Source organism: Condylura cristata, unplaced genomic scaffold (assembly GCF_000260355.1).
Source record: "Condylura cristata isolate star-nosed mole 26May11 unplaced genomic scaffold, ConCri1.0 scaffold00010, whole genome shotgun sequence".
NCBI lineage: Eukaryota > Metazoa > Chordata > Mammalia > Eulipotyphla > Talpidae > Condylura > Condylura cristata.
The window spans coordinates 53,185,858-53,204,393 of NW_004567111.1; the positions used below are offsets into that span (position 1 = coordinate 53,185,858).

Consider the following 18,536-nt stretch of genomic DNA (forward strand, 5'->3'; position numbering starts at 1 on the left):
TTGATTCAGTCATCCTTTTCTCAGAGAGTTATCAAAGATCCTGGAGAACAGAAACCACACTTTATGCCTGTTTTCTATCCTGTAAAGATACATAATATGTACTCAACAAATGATTAATTTCTAATATTCTCTTTGTGTTTTACTGGTTAGCAAGACAAAAAATTCTAAAAGTATTTTACAAAGAATATTTCTGTTGTTGAATTAAAAATGTGCTTTGTAAAAAAAATGTGCTTTTGTGATACAGTTGGAAAGTTAAAATTGCGCTTTCTTTTACTTTTCACTGTTTTTTGTGCCTCTATGTCTATAATACAGAACTTCATACCTAAGTGGCTCTTTTTTTATTTTCCCTGATCAATGGCATATTAGGAGTATTTACTATTAATAAATGTCAAATATCCTTCTAAGTTTTGCATGTATTATTTCATTCATTCAATCTTCACCATCTAGAATATAGCAATATTATTATTTCTGTCCTACTGATAAGGGAACTGAGGTAGACAAACACCAACTTTCTCAGGGTTACAAAGTTAGTAAATAAAAGCCAGAATTCAGGCCAGTTTGTTTGACTCCAAACTCATGTCTAGTGACTTTCTCATGTTCCATATAATTCATGTGGAGACTTAAATTGTCCACAAAGTAGTTGAGAACTAGATGTGAAGACAAAAGGCTGCTGAATATTCATATAAACACACAGGAATGTCCCGACTTGGGAGGTGGGGAGTGGGGAGGAGGAAGGGAGGGAGAGGAGATGGGGAAGACACGATGCATGGGATAGTAGTGAGAAAGGGAATGACCAAGGTCAGGAGACAGCTGCAGGGAGAGGGAAGCAGGGCCAAGGGAGATAATGGCACTAAGGGAAATAGTGGCATGGACGGCCAGTGTGCAGTGACAGATCAAGGCCAGAAATAGCACCCCAAAGAATCAAAAAATGTGAAACTGTTCATCAAAAGAGAAAACAAAAACGATAAAAACCCCAAAGGATAAAAGCAGCCTCCTGAATCCCATTGATGGCAACTCATTTGCATCCCCTCCTGGCAACAGAAGCTTTGCTTGGCTGCTTTTGCTGCAAATAGTTTGCTTTGCCTTGCCTCAATAACCTTTGCTGTGCATATCCCACTTGGTCTGTTCCTGCTGTCAATGTGGCCACTAGCTCCTTGTACCTTCTGAGGTCTGAGGAGGCCAAGAACTCCAGGGTGAAGTGCCAAGTGCCTGTTTCAGTAGGAAATCTGCACACACATTGTTTATGGCCTGTGTGCTCTGAGTTCATTTTCCAGCTCAAGGACACGTCTGGAGGAGTGCAGGGAGCCAGCGCTATCTGAAGAGCAGCCTCAGGATAATGGGACACTCTAGGCCAGGTGTCCAGGAGGGGAACAGGAGGTCTGGGGGTGGACATTGCAGGCTCCTGGCAGCAGTCAAGGCCTGCTTGCTGCTGAACTGTCTTTGTCCATCTCACTATAAATAACCAGCTGGAAATGAAATTTTAAGGCTATTTCTTCAGAGTGTTAACCCCTCCCCAACTTCAGCTCCCCCATCTTCCAGATTGCTGCCTGCCAGATTGCTGCCTGTCTCAAAAGTCACCTTAAAGTTTCAATTTCTGTCTCTACTTTCTTGGCATTTGGTGGTGACAGGTGGCTCAAATTCTGGTCTTTCAGTTACAATTCTTCAAGGCTAAGAATATTTTACTCATTTTCTCCAAATAGAGTGAAGGTTTCCTGCCCTTTATGTACTCATGGCATTACAGTTCCTACGCCCTGTAGAAAGTGTTTAGTAAATGTTTGCTAAATGAGTGATATTATCCACAAAACTGTTGCAAATGTTCACTAAATTTAATAATGCACCAATATATAGGATTAATCTCAATGGGCCAATAAGGTGTAATGCACTTAATGATCGAATTATGGTTAAGCAAAATCAAGGTAAAATGTTCAATAAATTATTTTAAAACTTACAGATTTTCCTTCTGCCCAAATAACTGCTCCAACTCCTGTTTTATGATCCTCTGAAAGAGAAAGTCATTTAGTAAAAATCAATGACTTCTTAGTCTCTAAAACACATCTTCCCCCAAATAAAAAAAAAATTATTGAAACAAACTAAATGTAACAGAAGGCCTGACATCTTTGTTAATTATAGAAAAGTATGAAATATTTGCAGCAAGCAAGGAATATGGAAACTAGCCACCAAACAGTGTTACTACCAGCCCAGTCCCACATGATCTGCATGTAGATATTATTAAATGGCGCTGTCACTTCAAAGCCACAATTTAGTTGATTCTCTATTACAACTTATGGAAAATACACTTTGTGCAAATGTTCTTGCCAAGAAAAATGTTCAAACACAATACAAACATAAAAAATCTTTAGGGACTTTCAGATAATGCTGGAAAGTTCATGAATGGGGTTTTGACTTAAACAAAACATCCATTCTCTGACCATCACAGTTTACCCAGAGGGGGCAAAGAATGTGAAGTTAGTGACATGCTACTCATTTCTAAATAACGTGACAGAAAGTGTAAGCATAAGATTAGAGCCTCTGCAACCAGTAAAGCTATACCTCTTAAAACATTAATCTGAAACAGACAGCTCTTAAGCTTTTAACCCAAAATTCTACATATTTAAGGGTTGACTCTTCCTTTGGAAGAGTAAGTTTGAAATCTAAAACAATTAAACAGTAATTATGACAATTTAGTATTTACATTACAAGGGAGTAATGTAGTTATGTATGTAGTTTATACAGAGAAAGCAATAATCATCTGTGAACTTACTTTAGGGAATTTTCATGTTGGTGAGAATTAAATAAATCTGTGACTTCACCTTGCAGCATCCTAAAAGTTAGACCTTCCAAAGATAAAATTTTTAACTTTTCCTTTTTTAAATGTTTTCTATAACTCCATAACATAAAAGTATGTCAAAATACTTTCTAATAAAAGTACAAAAAGAAAACTATTCTATGTATGTATGCATTAAAAGCCAGGATACCTAATAAATAAGTGAATCTTTAAAAAAATTATACTAATGAAATTCCCCTTCTTCAGTATAAGCAAGCTCATGCTTTCAAAATCACATTACAAAGCATATATATAACTTATTTTACCCATTATCTCATTTTTACCCTAAAGGCAAAACAGGTGAATTTCCTTTTCTAGATGTATAAGCAAAGAAATCACAAAACTTTAGCTCTGCAGACTCACCCTACATGCCTTTTTTCTACATGTCCCCTTGACATTAAAAATTTCCTAACAAAGTTCCCCTTTGTTGAATGCCCGAGTATACAGTGGTGGGAGAAATGGAAGTCACCGTATTCATGAAACTTAGAGCCTTATGCAAGAGGAAGACAGAAACAGGAATAGATGTCAATAACTCTACTGTGCTACGAAGGAAATGAACATGGTGCTGCGAACAAAGTGACCTCTTTTGTGTGGAAAAATCATGAACGGGACTTTGGTGTAAACAAATTTTTCTCCTCTCAAGACATTCAGACTATATATAACACTGGGAGAAAAGAATTGTCTTGCCTATTTCTAAAGCAAGAAGCAAGTTTTAAAGATTATATTTGCCTGCAAAACAGAACCTTTTACTGTAGATACAATGATTCTTAATGTGCTCATAAGTCTGAAACTGAAAAATAAGAAACTAAAATGGAAGTTCTTCATACACTTACCTCCAATGGTAAGTATGTTCTTTTTTGTTGTTGTTTGTTTTTGTTTCAGGAGCCATTCTTACTGTTTTTCTTTAGGGGCAGACTGAACCTTGTCAGGAGGGGAAATGCGATTGTCCATAACATGCAATTGTACTTCTTAGGTTTAGTTTCAACAAGAGACTATTCTTTACCATATGTCTTAAATAAGAATAAAGTTCATCTATGTTAGATGGGGTAGATTTAACTCAGCCCCCAGTTTGGATGGCAGATATTGGAGGGTAATTAAAAATTCCTTAATGTTTGTAATTTTAAAAGATACCTCATGACCATGTGATTGACAGGGTTCTTCTCTGTTTACATTAGAAGAAAAGTCAATTTTCAATCACCTAGTCAAATATCTAAGACCCTTCTTTTTATTACTGAAATCCAGATAAGACTTGATCCATTGGTTCTGGAACTCAGGCATGATTATTTTAGCTCCTATTGTGCGGTCAGCCCAGGATTTCTCCATTAGTGGCCTATAAACTATGTGCATCACTGGATGCTAGTGAAAAACAGACTCCTGGCTGAAGGGGGCAGGGCTCAGGAATTTGCATTTCTTGTGAGTATCCCTGACTTGCAGGCATACTAGAAATTGAGAACCAGGGAGTTAGGATTTGAAAGGTGACTTTCTTGGCTACTCTTAACTTTCCATCATCAAAAATTGTGGTTCTGGAGAAGGGCATAATCCTCAATTTTGGAAAGTAACTAGTCTAATGGAAAACAGGAAGCCAAAGAGACATTTAAACCAGCAGAGGAAGATATGAAGACCTCTTTTGTCCTGAACTATACACAAACGTTATCACTTCTTTTTTTGCTACCCTAAAGTATCCTAGAAACATACTTTCAATAATACCTCTATGGACATCATTTATTTTTCAAAAAGCAATTCTTAAGCACTTATTTCCAATTCCCTTTAGAATTCTACTTCAAAGATTTTGGAATTCATTTTAATCATCTGTATACTTTTAAATAAAATGGTTTAATCAGTGGTTTCTTCACCTATAAATTAGTGAAAAAAGTCATCAAAGTAAACTGAATAGTGTAAAATTAAAAATCTGAGTTATCAGAGGCACATTCTCTCAGGAGTGGGATTGTTTTCAGTGTTAGAACTATTTGTCCTAGTTCTATACCTGCTCAATAAATTGTTGCTATTTTATTATCAATAAAGAACACAAATTCAAAAGTCCTTATCTAAAATCCCCTGTACTAAGTTTTTGACAATCAAATACACTTATTTTGTGGCCAGGCCTGACTGAATATTTAGGGCAAGTATTTATGTATTTTACTCCATATGTAAATATGTTTGACTTCAAGGTACTGCTCCAGAACTCCTAGGGAGTGTGGTGTAACACATAATTATGCATTAGGCTTTTTCTAAAATTTGAAAAATTCTGAATTCTTTTTCATTTGGCTCCAAAAATTTTGGATAAGGGGCCCTGGACCATTTATACTGGATATAAAAAGTCATCTTTATCCATTCAACACACTCTCCTTAGTGCTAAGAAGGAGATGATGATGAAGACATTCTCTTCCCTGGAAAAGCTTACAGAACAGGAGAATTCAGGAGCTGCGGCCTATTCAAGATTTGGGTTCTAGGCAAAACTGTCATGCATGGTCAAAAAATTAACCTTGAAAATCTCTAAGGTTGTCCATCAAGGGCAGAAGCACAGCTTTGTGAATAAAACTGCACAGAAATAGTGGATAAATTTATAATTGGAATATCTATAGATATATGGGCACATTTATATTTACACATTACTACATTTTTAATCTTTAGAATCATACATCTCATGATGAGGTGTCTGCATCAGCAGATTCACATCTTGTAGCTTAACGCTTACTCTGGACTCTTGTGAATTCTATTTTGTGAAGGGGAATATTGCCCTAACAGCAGGTTCCCATTTCTGTTTCTGACCTTCCAGAATGGTTTTGAGAAACCTTCTTTACAAAGTTGGTTATAGCTCACAATACAAAGTAATTACATTAAGGAGAACTTTTAGACAGTGTGGTTGTTTGCAGTCATATAAATCACACCTGTAGAGTCAAATTCTTTTCTAAGAATTGATGATTATTAAACTTGAACATGAGAATCTCTTACATAACCTAAAAAATTCTTATGCCTAGGCTACACTTTAGGGATGTCAGCAGGTCTGTATTGGAATTTGAGCATTTGTACTTTTTAACAAAACTTTTGCTGTTGGTTCTGATTCCATGGTGATGTTGCCAGTTGAGAACCTTCATTTTATTGAAATTACTTTGACCTGTGGTCTTTCTACAGCATATACTGCAGACCAGAAGCATCTGTACGGGCCTTTTGTGAATATTTTCTTTCCTCTCTTTCTAGGAGTTTCTAAAATCCTACTACAGTCAACTTATTAAATCTTACTCTGCTGCTCTCCTGCCTGCATTTCCCTTCTGCCCCCTTATTTTAAATTTTCATTAAAACAAGTGATGACTCTACTTTGAAAACCTTGTCTCATAAGGAGTAAAAACACTGTTCTACAATTGGAAATACAGATGTATCTCTTATCACAATAAATAAAATTTTAAGTAATATTTTCCTTTTTCACATACATACTCATGAACAACTTAAAGTAAAAATGTTTGATTTCTTATTGATTGAAGACATACCAGCAACTGGAACAATTTGCCAATATTCCTTTACTTTGATTCCATCAGTTACTTTGAATTCATGCTTTTATTGTAAAGATTTTAAAGATTTTTATTAAATACTGAATACATACAAAATATTTAATAATGAACAAAAATAAATGATACGGTTCTCTCTCCCTTCTCTTTTTGTCCCATTTTCTAGTGGAGACTTCAATAAATCAAGAGACAGAGAATGGCCTAGATAGTCAGTAATCAGACCCTGGTTTACAAATGCAGCACTGAAAATATGGTCACTAGAAATCTTAAAACTGCTAATAGAGTTGTTTACTGAATGGTTCCACTAATAGATACTAAAGCAAGTCTTTAGTATCTAAGAGAAAGTGAACTCTACCACTGATGAGATGAACACCATTTTATGCCTGAGACAAATACAACCCAACCAATCAGTCCCAATTTATGAACTAAGCATGTAACTCACCAGTTCGATATGCCAATAACCTGGCCTGAACCATGCAGTGCCTTGCAATTTCTTGTGGCAAACTTTGATTGTGAGTTTCATTAATCTGTTCGGTATTGCCACAGTAAAATCCGTACTGTTTATAGCTGGGCACACTGGAGGCTACTGTGGCCAAAAGTAGGATAAGCTCTTTCATGTTTTGCCTTAGATTGCTAAAGTATGGATTTTCACACAGGTTCTCCAAACCTATAGTCATCAGTATTTGCTTATGCATGTCTTCATTTGAAACCAAAAATAACATTTCATATTCTTTTATTCTTTCTTGTTTACATTCAGAATAAAAGTCATTGTTAGCATCCGTCAATGTTTTTGTAATTTTTTGAATAAAATCACATTTGTAAGAGGTCTCCTCTACAAACTGCACCATATAACACACCAAAGGCTGCAGTAAGACACACACATGGGCCCGACTATTTGACTTCAATCTTTCCACTGCTTTGGCATCTAACTTTGCATCTTCAGAATTAGAAGCCTCAGTAAGCAAACTTATTTCTGGATCAGCAGGCCAATATGAAATTCGGTTAACTCCAGCTGAAATGCAAAGAAAGGAAGTTATCAGATACATGCTGACAATAAAGGTTTTCTTGACAAATTCACCACATCACTGATGTATATTTAGATGGTTCAACATACTACTATCAACACTACTACCAAGGCACTTATAATGTAGTCGAACAGACTGTGATTCATAGGCCAAATCTGGCCTATTATCTGTTTTTGTAAAGCTTTGAGCGGAAGATGGCTTTATAGCTTGACATATTTGGAAAATTCAAAAGAATATCTGGCAATACATGAAAATAATATGAAATTCAATGTGCAATAACCATAAATAAAGCTTTATTGGAAAACAGACTCACCTACTTGTTGACACAGTATCTGGCTGCTTCTGCACTACAATGGAGATCTGAGAACTGTGTAGCTGTGCAAACATTATATGAAAGTCTAAAAAATTTACTATTTGGCCCAACAGGAAAAATCTGCCAACCCCCAGAAAGCTCATGGAAGGTATGTGTTACCATGTATCTTCCTTGGTGTCTACTGGCTTTGCTATGTGTGATCCCAAACAAACCCCTGAATAATCAAATGGCTGCTTAGAAATATCACAGCTAATGCCTTATGTTGTTAGAGTTTTGATCTCAACTAATCAATCAATCCATATATTAAAAATGTACCTGTACTATGAATTATTCTTCTGGTTGGCCATATTAATCGTCTAAATAAAAACAAAAAATTCATGCATTCATGTATTTAGATTAACATTGTTTAAAACAGTAAAAGTGTAAAGTATTCTAAAGGACCAAAATAGGGGAATGGTTTAACAAATTAATGCCCTTTTCTTAACAAAATCATATGATAAATTATTTAAAATGTCCAAAAAGAAATTAAAATGTGAGGGCAGCAGTGAGAAGAAAGGAATAATACTAACTTTTGAAGTCCACAAAATTAAAGACAAAAAACAAACTAGAGGAACATTTCTCAGTGTGACAGAGGATAACTTAGCAATCTTTAACATACAGAGAAGATTTTAATTTATTAAGAGCACATGTAAATTGACAAGAATAAGGCCTTGGGAGTGACAAAAAGGTATGAAAATTTTACAAAAGTGAAAATGAAAGTGAAAAATATATAACAAAATGTCTTAATTTGTATTTAAGATTGAACAATGCGGTACCTTTATAGTAGAGTTTGAGGATATTCATCAATTAATATTTTCAACAAAAAGATCCCTTTGCTAGTAACTCACATAATTTTAGCCAAGAGAGACTTTTTTTTTAAATGATTGTTCCCAAAAGTAAGTAGACAGATGGCTCACAGGGTATAATTCTTTCAAAATAATAGATGAACTAAAAAGTTTTATTTGAACACTCTGCTACCCTTCACTCTTACTATGGCTTATACTATAAAGCAACTTTACAGCACTGTGAGCTAGCATCATCGTGTTTCCTCTGGATGTATTTCACTTTCCCAGTACTGAAGTTCTCATAATTCATTTCCTGCTAGTACTAGCAATGATGGTCAATCTCATTTATGTTGATCATCTCCTGGATCAAGAAGGGGGATGATGACTAATCATTGAACAAATAATCATTGAACAATAAATGCTTGGAGAGGTTCTCAAATATTTTGGTTTTAGGACCTCTTTATCTTTAAAATATTAATGAGGGTCCAAAAACAGCTTTTGTGTACACGGATTATATCTATTGATATTTACTGTATCAGAATATTAATACAAAAGTTAGAAGTATCAATAAGAGCCTAATATACATTAACATAAATAATTTCAATGAAAAATAACTACATGTTTCAAAACAACAACATGAAATAGTTGAGAAGAGTTGCACTGTATGAAATTTCTATAATTGTATTGTCTGGCTAAATAGGAATCAACTGGTTTCTCAAATCTGCTTCTGCTTTCATTTTGCTGTGTTAAGTTGTTTTCATTGAAGTATATAAAAAAGTTTCTGGTCTCACACAGATACGTAGTTGCAAAGGAGTACTTCAGCAGTCATTCCAGATAATTGTGGATTGCTTCTTTGACACTACATAAAAACTTCACAAGGGATCATTTCTTAACAGATTAGTTACAATGTGAATCTGAAATCACATCAACAAACTTTTATACTATTACTGAAGTCATACTACAGCTTTCACTTAAGAATGGCTCTTTATGTGTATGATTTTGCCACATCATACATGCATCAGTCATTTGGAAAAAAATCTACTGATTTCATAGCCCCCCCCCCCAAAATCTACTGATTTCACACACAAACACACAAAATTCGGTGGTAATATTGATATCACCACCAAAGTAGATCACTAATCTCATCAAAAGTCTTTAAGTACTGGGAGACATGTAAATTTATAGAGTTCCAATATTTTATCATTGGCAATAAACACCTGGAAGTTACAGCTTTACTTCATTCATTTTTTAATAAAATGCCTATCAAACAGCCAAGTGTCAATAAATATAGTTTGTTAGTAAGTGATTATAACAAGCTATATTCTTTTCATAACCATGAAAAAAAGTAGATAAGTCAGTTCATAACTCAAACAACTGAGTGAGTGGTTTCCTTTAAGGCAAACATTTTTACTTAAGTTTGTAACAAAAGTACTTCGGATCTACCTCCTATTTTCTCACATAGAATATTAAAATATTTCTATCTTCAAGGTTTAGGATTTCATAAAATAATCTTTGCTCTTTCATCAAAAGCATTTTTTAATGGTTTTTACAAATATTTTGTTTATTTTAATGAAATTGGTACAATGTCCATTTAAAACCCACATCCTAGGCCAAAGAGTACAAATAAAATTAAAAAAGTAGTGTTCTGCTGCATACACTTCTGCATGAATAACTTTTAACTGCTAATGAAAACTTTTCTGGGATCTTCTGACAATGTTCTTTAATCTTAAAAAGCTTTCTCTTCAGTAAAGCCAGCTTCAAAAGCATTCTTAATTCCCACTTCCCTTTTGTTTCCACTCCAAGGGCAAGGCCATGAAGTGTGTGAAGACTCTACCACCTTGATTCCTAACATGCACCAGGAGCTTTGCTGCCACCTGTTTTGGTACTGTTAGCATAAATGAAGATTATTATGAAAATTGACTTCATGGACCACTAGAAGTCCACAAATCACACTGTGAGAATCACTGCACTTTAGAAACATCTGCTTTGTTAATGAGGTAATAGTAATTTTTAACTGACAGAGATTTAACAATAGTATCAGGTTAAACTGTGCCCCTTCCTTGGATAGAATATATAAACTTAATCTAGCTAGCAATTTTATCTAACTATAGGTCTAACATCAATGTAAAAAGCATTTCCATTGTATATTTCCTGATTTCTCACACTTGGTTTAGATGCATATTTGAAGACAGCAGCAGTGGTGAGTTATTTGCTCTCCCCTATTTGTCCTTCTAATTCTTGACCTCTGAGATTAATAAGAGTGCTTTTAGCATAGTCAACTCTGTTAAACACAAGTATCTTTTATTCACTCTCTCTTGACTCCAAAACAGAAAAGTCAAAAAATGTTCACAGTCTTTCCTTTCGGTATCAATGCTACCACTAGAATCCTATTTTATGTCCTGCCTTAATGCAAAAGTCAAGCACCCAACCTCTTATGTTCTGATTAAATAAAAAAAAAAAATCAGTAATTTTAATAATGTTACATTCTGCTCAAAAATCTTTAATGACTTCTCATAATCTGTAACAGGAATTATATAGGTAAATTAACACAAGTGATAACAGGAATATCCAATCTGTCCAGTTACCTGGGAAAAGCAGAAAAATAACAGGCCACGTTCACTATCCTCTCTATTCTTAAGTGCAAGAGGAGACTATAGGATCATCAATATACAAATCATACATAACTACCTGCTTTAAATAGTTATGTCATATGATCACTTCCATTTATAGCTTAAGGACACTGACATCCCCAAATTAAAGATTTGGTGTAAATAAAAACAGTTCATCCTCAAAACAAGTTTAGAATCTCTGTTCTATAAAAGAAAGCCCAAAGGTTACAAGACTTTTGAAGTTCTTCGCTCACGCTCCAATCTATCATTATAATTCATCTACCACTGTTTTTTATTCCAAGACTGATTCTTCACTTCAAACACTGACTCCCAAAACCCTGCTTTCTCACAAAATAATCCCAGATATGCTGTTTCCCTGACCAGAAATACATTTCCCCTCCTTTTGCCTTGGATCCAACAAGATTCAGCCTAAATTCCAGCCTTTGTAACTTGCAGGGATTACTATTTCTCCTTTGATCTCATGTATCATTTTTATAGCCTCACACAATTGGTGGAATTGATATGTCATACTATTATTTTTGGCTTCAAGTAACAACTTGTGGGAAAGGATTAGGAAATATATTCCTTTTTCCCACCAAGAATCAATCTGAACCCCGTCTTCTTGGGTTTTAAGGAGCTTTCATTACACAGGAATGACAGAGAATATCATAAGCTTTTAGAATATGCACTCAAACTCTGGGCTCTCCTCTCCAACGCTGTGGGGGGAGGGGATCAGGTCAAAGTTGCAATCCTTTTATCACCTGTTTTAGCTTCTGCATGCCAGGAAGGGGGTGAAAACCAAATATAAATTTTATACCCTAAATACAGTAGCACAGTGTCTATATAAAATATAGTAGCTGCAATACAGAAAGGGTCTAGGCCCATGAATCAACCTCATGGGGAAGGGCTGTCATTCAGTAATCCCTGCAATGGACTATTACATGGGTGATACATATCTAGCATAGCAAACCACAGAAATTTGGGGATATATTTGTTTCAGCAGTGTTAACAACAAACTGACAAGTCAAAATGAAGTCTCTTATGCTAAGACTTGCATCACTAAAATGATACTTATACTTGATCTTAGCCAAAAGGCTGAGAAGCAATTACTAAACTGAGACTTAGAATTATAATTTCAGCACTCCCTGAAAAGGAATCTTAAACCTATCAGCAGGGGATTGACTGACTGCCAGCACTAGCTGGGTAACCTAACTGAAAGGTTACTGTCATATGCTAGTGTAAAGTAACCTTAATTCAACCAATGACTTTTCGCCAAAGTATAAAGTCCTTATCCTTTCTGCCTGAAGTCTTTATACAGTTCTTTGCAGCTTCTTCCTATGAGCTAGATTGGATGCAGTCTAATTTGAACAGATTTTCTTCAAATGAACTCTTAGAAGTTTTAATATACCTCACTTTATCTTTTAACAACAGCTAGAATTAGTCTAATAATACAGTAAGGCCATTTAACACATTAGTGCCAAAGCTGAGACCAAAATCTGTATCTTCTGACTTATTACAGTATATCTAACTGTTCCCTAAAATAGACTCACATTTCTAAATAACCTCTGTTGCGTTTAAGTAATTTGTTCTCAGTGATTACTCTCAGATAAATGCTATTTATTACAGTTTATTTTTACATCATTTTGTACATTTTTTTTTCCATCTCAATTGTAATCCCCACGGGTTTCCCATCACCATGTCACCCGTGTGCCATCACCATAAACCCGTGCACTTGCCCACCCCCCCCTTTTTGATCCCATTCCCCACTCCACCCCTGTAAAATGTCTCTGGTATACGGTTGTTCATTATTTTTGTTATTTTCTCGCCTGGTCCATTATACACTTACCATTTACAATCATTTTCAAACAAGCAGAACAAGGTTTTCTGGAAAAATAAAGATCACAGTTTTTCAGCCTTGACCCATGTTTAATAACGGCAATTTTCCCAGCATGTAAATCTTCACTAGAACAGTGGAGACCAACAATTTTCATGTTTTTCACTACAACAAGACCAGTTTTCTTCACCTATATTGAGATACAAAATAATCAGTTACAATACTTAACAATTATATCATGAATTAATCTCAATATACTAAGAAAATTAAAGCTTTGCTTATCTTTATCTGAACACATTAAACAAAAGCACATTTCTCATTACTTCCGAAGATATTTCTGAATGTTTAACATTGACTTTGTACCAGAAATTTTCTAAATCAAGGTTCACTCAACCAGATAAGCATGTAGTTATTATTAGTTTGTCCTAGTGAAAAATGAATTCAGTTTAACCTAGTAATAGGCAAGAGCCAAATCAATCTGACTGACTTGATTCTTAAAGCATCCAGTCTAGGATTAGTGTTAAGTCTCTAAGTGATACAAAGAAAAAAACTGGGAAACCCTCTGATTTCACACATGGATAAGCAAAGTTCAGAGAACTTACAGAAGCTTCTGAAAGACAGTAAAAGGAAAGACTAAAGCAGAAGCTCTTCTCAATTTTAAAGTATTTTAAATACGGTCTAAAATAAAGATAATTCTCAACTTCTTTCTAAACACTGGCTCTACCAACTTTTAGTATTATGACAATCTAATTAATATGGTTAAGTTCCACCTCCTACAAATTTATAAATTATAAATTTATAAATTTATGGCAAAAACAAAAACAGGTCCTTTTAAATATATGAACAAGCTTTTAAAAAGAGAATCATGCCCTCAGGTATCTGAAAGGAGGAGACAAGACAAAGCTAGGGGGTGAGTTTGAGCTATTTTAGCAGTACCCCACTCATAAGTGGGGATTGGGCTGAACCTGCTTTAAGCCCTAGAGGCTAGCTATTGGCTGAGATGTAAGAATTGTTACTTTGAACTAAGAGTCCTAACTTATATAAATATTAATCAAAAAAGTCTGTGCATATTAATATCAGATAAAAGACTAAATAGTAAAAGTCAGTTCCATGCAAGGTAAAGATAGTCTATGTTGTTTTTGCAGCAAGAGATTCTGAAGAAAGGAAACATAAACCTAAATCTTAGGCTAAAGGCTAGTGCTACAATATGAGAGGGAAACCTGGACTAAGAATAGGGTATTTATTGTACTCCTAAGAGAACAGAATTAAAATCCCATTAGAAATCAGACCAAAATCAAATTATATTAACTCGAATAGGCAAGCTTCAGTTATGAAGCTCTGTATATATTGTATATATATTTGTAATATACATTACAAATATATAGTTTACACATGTGTAAACTATGGAGACTAATATTTTGTGAAATGTCTAAAGAGAAGGAATAGAGAAGATCTTTTAGAATTCCCTTTCTGAGATTACAAGCTATGTGGACATTTAAAAGGAATACAAAAACCTTTCTTATACAAGGTATATAACCAAAATACAGCTAAGGTATGAATGATATATCATAGATAGATAGCTTTTAAAATACGTTTTAAAGTAACCTTGAATTTGTAGACCCTTCCCTCTCCCCATCCCAAAATTTCTTAAAGAAAGTTTCTATGTTCCTCAAATACGAAGTACAGTATATGTTAGCATCTACTTCTGAATGTTTCCAGCAAGTTAAAAAACAAAGACAAAAATTTGTCACTTTGGGAAAGAACTGATGAGGCTTTATCAAAAATATCTGAGAGCTAGAGATCATTTTATTAAACTGAACCAATTGGGACCAATGAAAAATGTAACTGAATGATTTTAACTTTAGATTTTCTAAGTATTTAAGCAGAAAGAAATAAAATCAGAAACCTTGACCAAAAAGGACTTAAAAAGTTGCTCCCTAGTAAATAAGAAGTATATCCATCAATTTATTTTGTATTAAGTCTTTTAGGCCAAGTTTATCACTTTCTTGGTCCAGAATTCTTTTTATTTCAGAAAATGCCTTCTTTTTTTACACTCTGATTTCAGCTAAGCACAAAATATTAGTTTGAGACAATGATTTTTTCCATCCTAAACTTAAATTTAACAAACAAAACAAATAAAAGCCTAGGTTATATACAATTTTGTTAGTTCCACTTACTGCAACTGGACCTTTGCAGTGAATCACCATTCTGGATTCGAATTTTGCTTTACTTCACTTGCATCTTGGCAAGTTTTCTATGAATCCTACTCACCGGTTTATATTAAAATACAGACAAAAGAAGGCAATCTTTTTGTATAAGAACTAACATTTATTTAAGTGGTGATTGATTATTTCTTCCCCTATGCCTTTCTTATAATTAAAAGCATCTAAATATTCTGAGATAAATTATTTCTATGTCATTGTTGGGCATTTTAGAGACTCACTCTCAGAACGAATCACGAAATCTCCAGGAATGTACATCAGAATCATCAAGGTAACATTTTCAAAATATATAAGCTTAGTCTCCACTCCACACCCAATGAATCAGAATCTCTGGAAAACTCAAAAGATTAAGATGACAAGGAAATACTATACAATATTAAAAATAACAAAGTTTATCTTGTCAAATCTGGGCTTGGACTGAACCCTATTCTCAAGCTAGTTAAGTTTGTCTGTTAATATTTGATGGATGTTAAACGACATGATACACCAGGATCAGAGATAAAAGGACTTTATCAAGCAGTTGATCATCCTGTTTGTGATGGCTCCCTTGCCCACAAGTTCCACAGGGTAATTCAGATGGGCCCAGATGGCTTCCCAGACAGGAAGTCGGTTACATGGTAGGAGAGGAACACTGAGCCTGGGGATCTTGTTGTTTTATTGCAACAGTAAGCAAACTTGTTCTTTGTCCCAAAGGGAGATATTATCTCAACTCACAAGGTTGCTTGTTGCAAACAAACACCAAAAAATGGCCAGGATAAAAGCAGCTTAGGGCTTTGATTCTTGGCAAAAATAGAGTATGTTTTATAATTTGGGAGAACCACAAAATGTTTCTCAACACCATTTATCTGACCTAATATGAAAAGGTGTCAAGAGTTAAATTAGAAAATTAAAAAAAAAAGCAAGATGTAGAAGCATATTATAATCCCATCTATAAACACACACACACACAAACACAAAAAAAAAAAATAGGGAGGAAGTGTAGACTTGTAAATGCACAGAAAATTTTTAGAAAAATACATAAGAAACTCTTGGAAATATAAATTGGAACTTGAGGATAAGAGGGACTTTTATTGAGTAGTATATCTTTCTTTTTTTACTCTGTATTACAAATATATGTGTCTTTTTAAAAAATCATAAAAATTCACCTGCTTTTTATCATTAACTACTCTGGTCATCTCTTCATTATCGTCTAAGGGTCCATGTTTTCCTTCTTCCTTTTCCTAGTTAAAAGCATATGAAAGAGGACAAAAAGATTAATACATAAGACATTATTATTATTCTCAGTGAAATGAGAAAGTAAAAAAAATATGGCATGTTTCACTTATAGGAGGAATATAGGGAAAGCAAACAGAGGGCTAAAAAAAGAACAAAACTTATAAGCAAACTACAGATCTGAGGCACATAGCAGGAGAGTGGGAGGAGAAGGAAGAGCACAAGGGCCTATGGTGACAGTTCACGGGTGACATGGTAGTGGGAAGTTTAGTGGTGGTGGGAGATTTAGGGGGACTACACCTGAGGGAAGAAATCAAATAGTGTACACAAATGAACATCAACATAAGAACATAAAAATGTCTAATCAATAAAAAAATACAATATTAATTCTATATTTACTATTTAAAGGTTAATTTTCCCAGGTTTAGGTCATTCTTTTTTTCCTTAATGAAATTTTTTTTTTTTAAGATTTATTTATTTGTGCATACAGAACTGGGGTACAGGCCAAAGGTGCAGGAGCAGTAAGAGAATTCACCAGAGACAGAATGGGGAGCAGAACAGACAAAGTACACTGCTGAGGGGAGCAGTGGAAGAGACAGGAGAGATCTGCTGGGCCATGTGGGTCACCCCTTAGTGGGGGACCAAACTTGAGCTCACAGTGCAGTGCTTTTACCCATTGTGCCACCAGGGAGGGCCTTCTTACTGACATTCTGAACTGACTTCTTAAATTGTTCATGTTCAGACTATTTACCTATTATAATATGACTCCTGCATAATCTTTCAAAATATTGAAGTACTAGAAATTGTGGCTAGAAAATAAAAATCTCTAGTTTAAGATTTCAGGGTTGGGGAGGTTTTGAGCAATGCAGAAGTCCAGAGTGTGGCTATTGCTATGATAGACTCTGGGAAATACAGGTAAATTAACTGGAATTTTGATGATAAGAAACTATTCTGACATGCAGAATAACTGTCTTCCAAAGACTTTCTTGTCCCAATATCTGGAGCTCGGAGCTAGTTCATGTTACATGGCAAGGAATTAAAGTTGCAGATAAAAATTATATAATTAAGGCTGCTAATCATTTGACCTTGAGATGGAGTGATTATCCTGGATTATTTTCAGTGGGCCCAAAATAATCATAAAGTTCCTTATAAGTGAGAGAGGTAGATAGCATCCGTGCCAGAATCATGCAATTTTGGGAAGACTTGGCCTGTCATTGCTTTCTTTGAAGAGGAAGGAACTCATGAACCATGGAATGTGGACAGCATCTAGAAATTGTAAAAAGCAACAAAACAGATTCTTCTCTAGAGCCTTAGAAGCTATAGCCTTGCTGATATTTTGATTTTAGCCCAGTGACACCCATTTCAGACTTCTGATAGCCAAAGTCATAGATAGGTAAGTATGTTGGTTAAAGCCACCAACTTTGAGGTAATTTGTTGAGGCAGCAATAGGATACCAATATAGGGGAGTTTATAGGTCTCCTGTAAAAATAAAACTTAAAGGATAAAGTTTTGAGCCAGCTGTCAAATTCCTTTGTCAAGTCAACTAATACTTACTGAACACTTGCCAAACTTATTCACTTAGTAAGTCAACAAATATTGAACACTTGCTATATGCCAGCCATAAACATGGTTGCCCAGAATGTAACATTATTAAAGCTTATGACTTATGACCACAGGAATGTGACTATGAGGTAAGTACATGATTAAGAGAGAGTGATTTAGCAGAATTCTGCTTGTAATAAATTGGAGAAAGTTTGAAAATGGTAATGGAAAACTTGTTAAATGTTGACCTCTTAGTCTTAATGAACTAAGTACTGGGTGTTAGAAAAGAAGTAACTGCTGAGAAGTTTTCAAGAAAAGCCACATTCTTGTGAAATAGGATGCTACTCACACAGAACAGGAAATGGACAAATGATGATACTGATAGTGAAAAAAGGTGACAATATGGACGGTAGTGAGAATGATTACATGTGTGATAGTAACAGAATCTTAACTGTTGACCAAACTGTACCAGTTCCTAAATGATCTCATTTAATTCTGACAACTTCACAAAGTACCTGTTATTTCCTTTTACAATGAGGGAATTTTGACTGAGAGAGATTAAATAATTCACACATGGTCTCATAGCTAATAAATGAGTAAGCTAGGATCTGGACCTCATATCCACTGT

General features: G+C 34.7%; 1 protein-coding gene across 1 annotated transcript in view; it reads right to left on the minus strand.

The window, feature by feature from the left end:
• The window catches only part of CDADC1 (cytidine and dCMP deaminase domain containing 1), a 38,144-nt gene that overhangs the window by 13,229 nt on the left and 6,379 nt on the right, over window positions 1–18,536 (minus strand). The window contains exons 3-6 of the mRNA XM_004680248.2: window positions 16,300–16,374; window positions 12,945–13,122; window positions 6,770–7,339; window positions 1,950–1,999 (exon numbers count right to left, since the gene is read on the minus strand). Coding sequence (XP_004680305.1) covers window positions 1,950–1,999; window positions 6,770–7,339; window positions 12,945–13,122; window positions 16,300–16,374 — 873 coding nt within the window. The remainder of the gene's footprint in view (window positions 1–1,949; window positions 2,000–6,769; window positions 7,340–12,944; window positions 13,123–16,299; window positions 16,375–18,536) is intronic.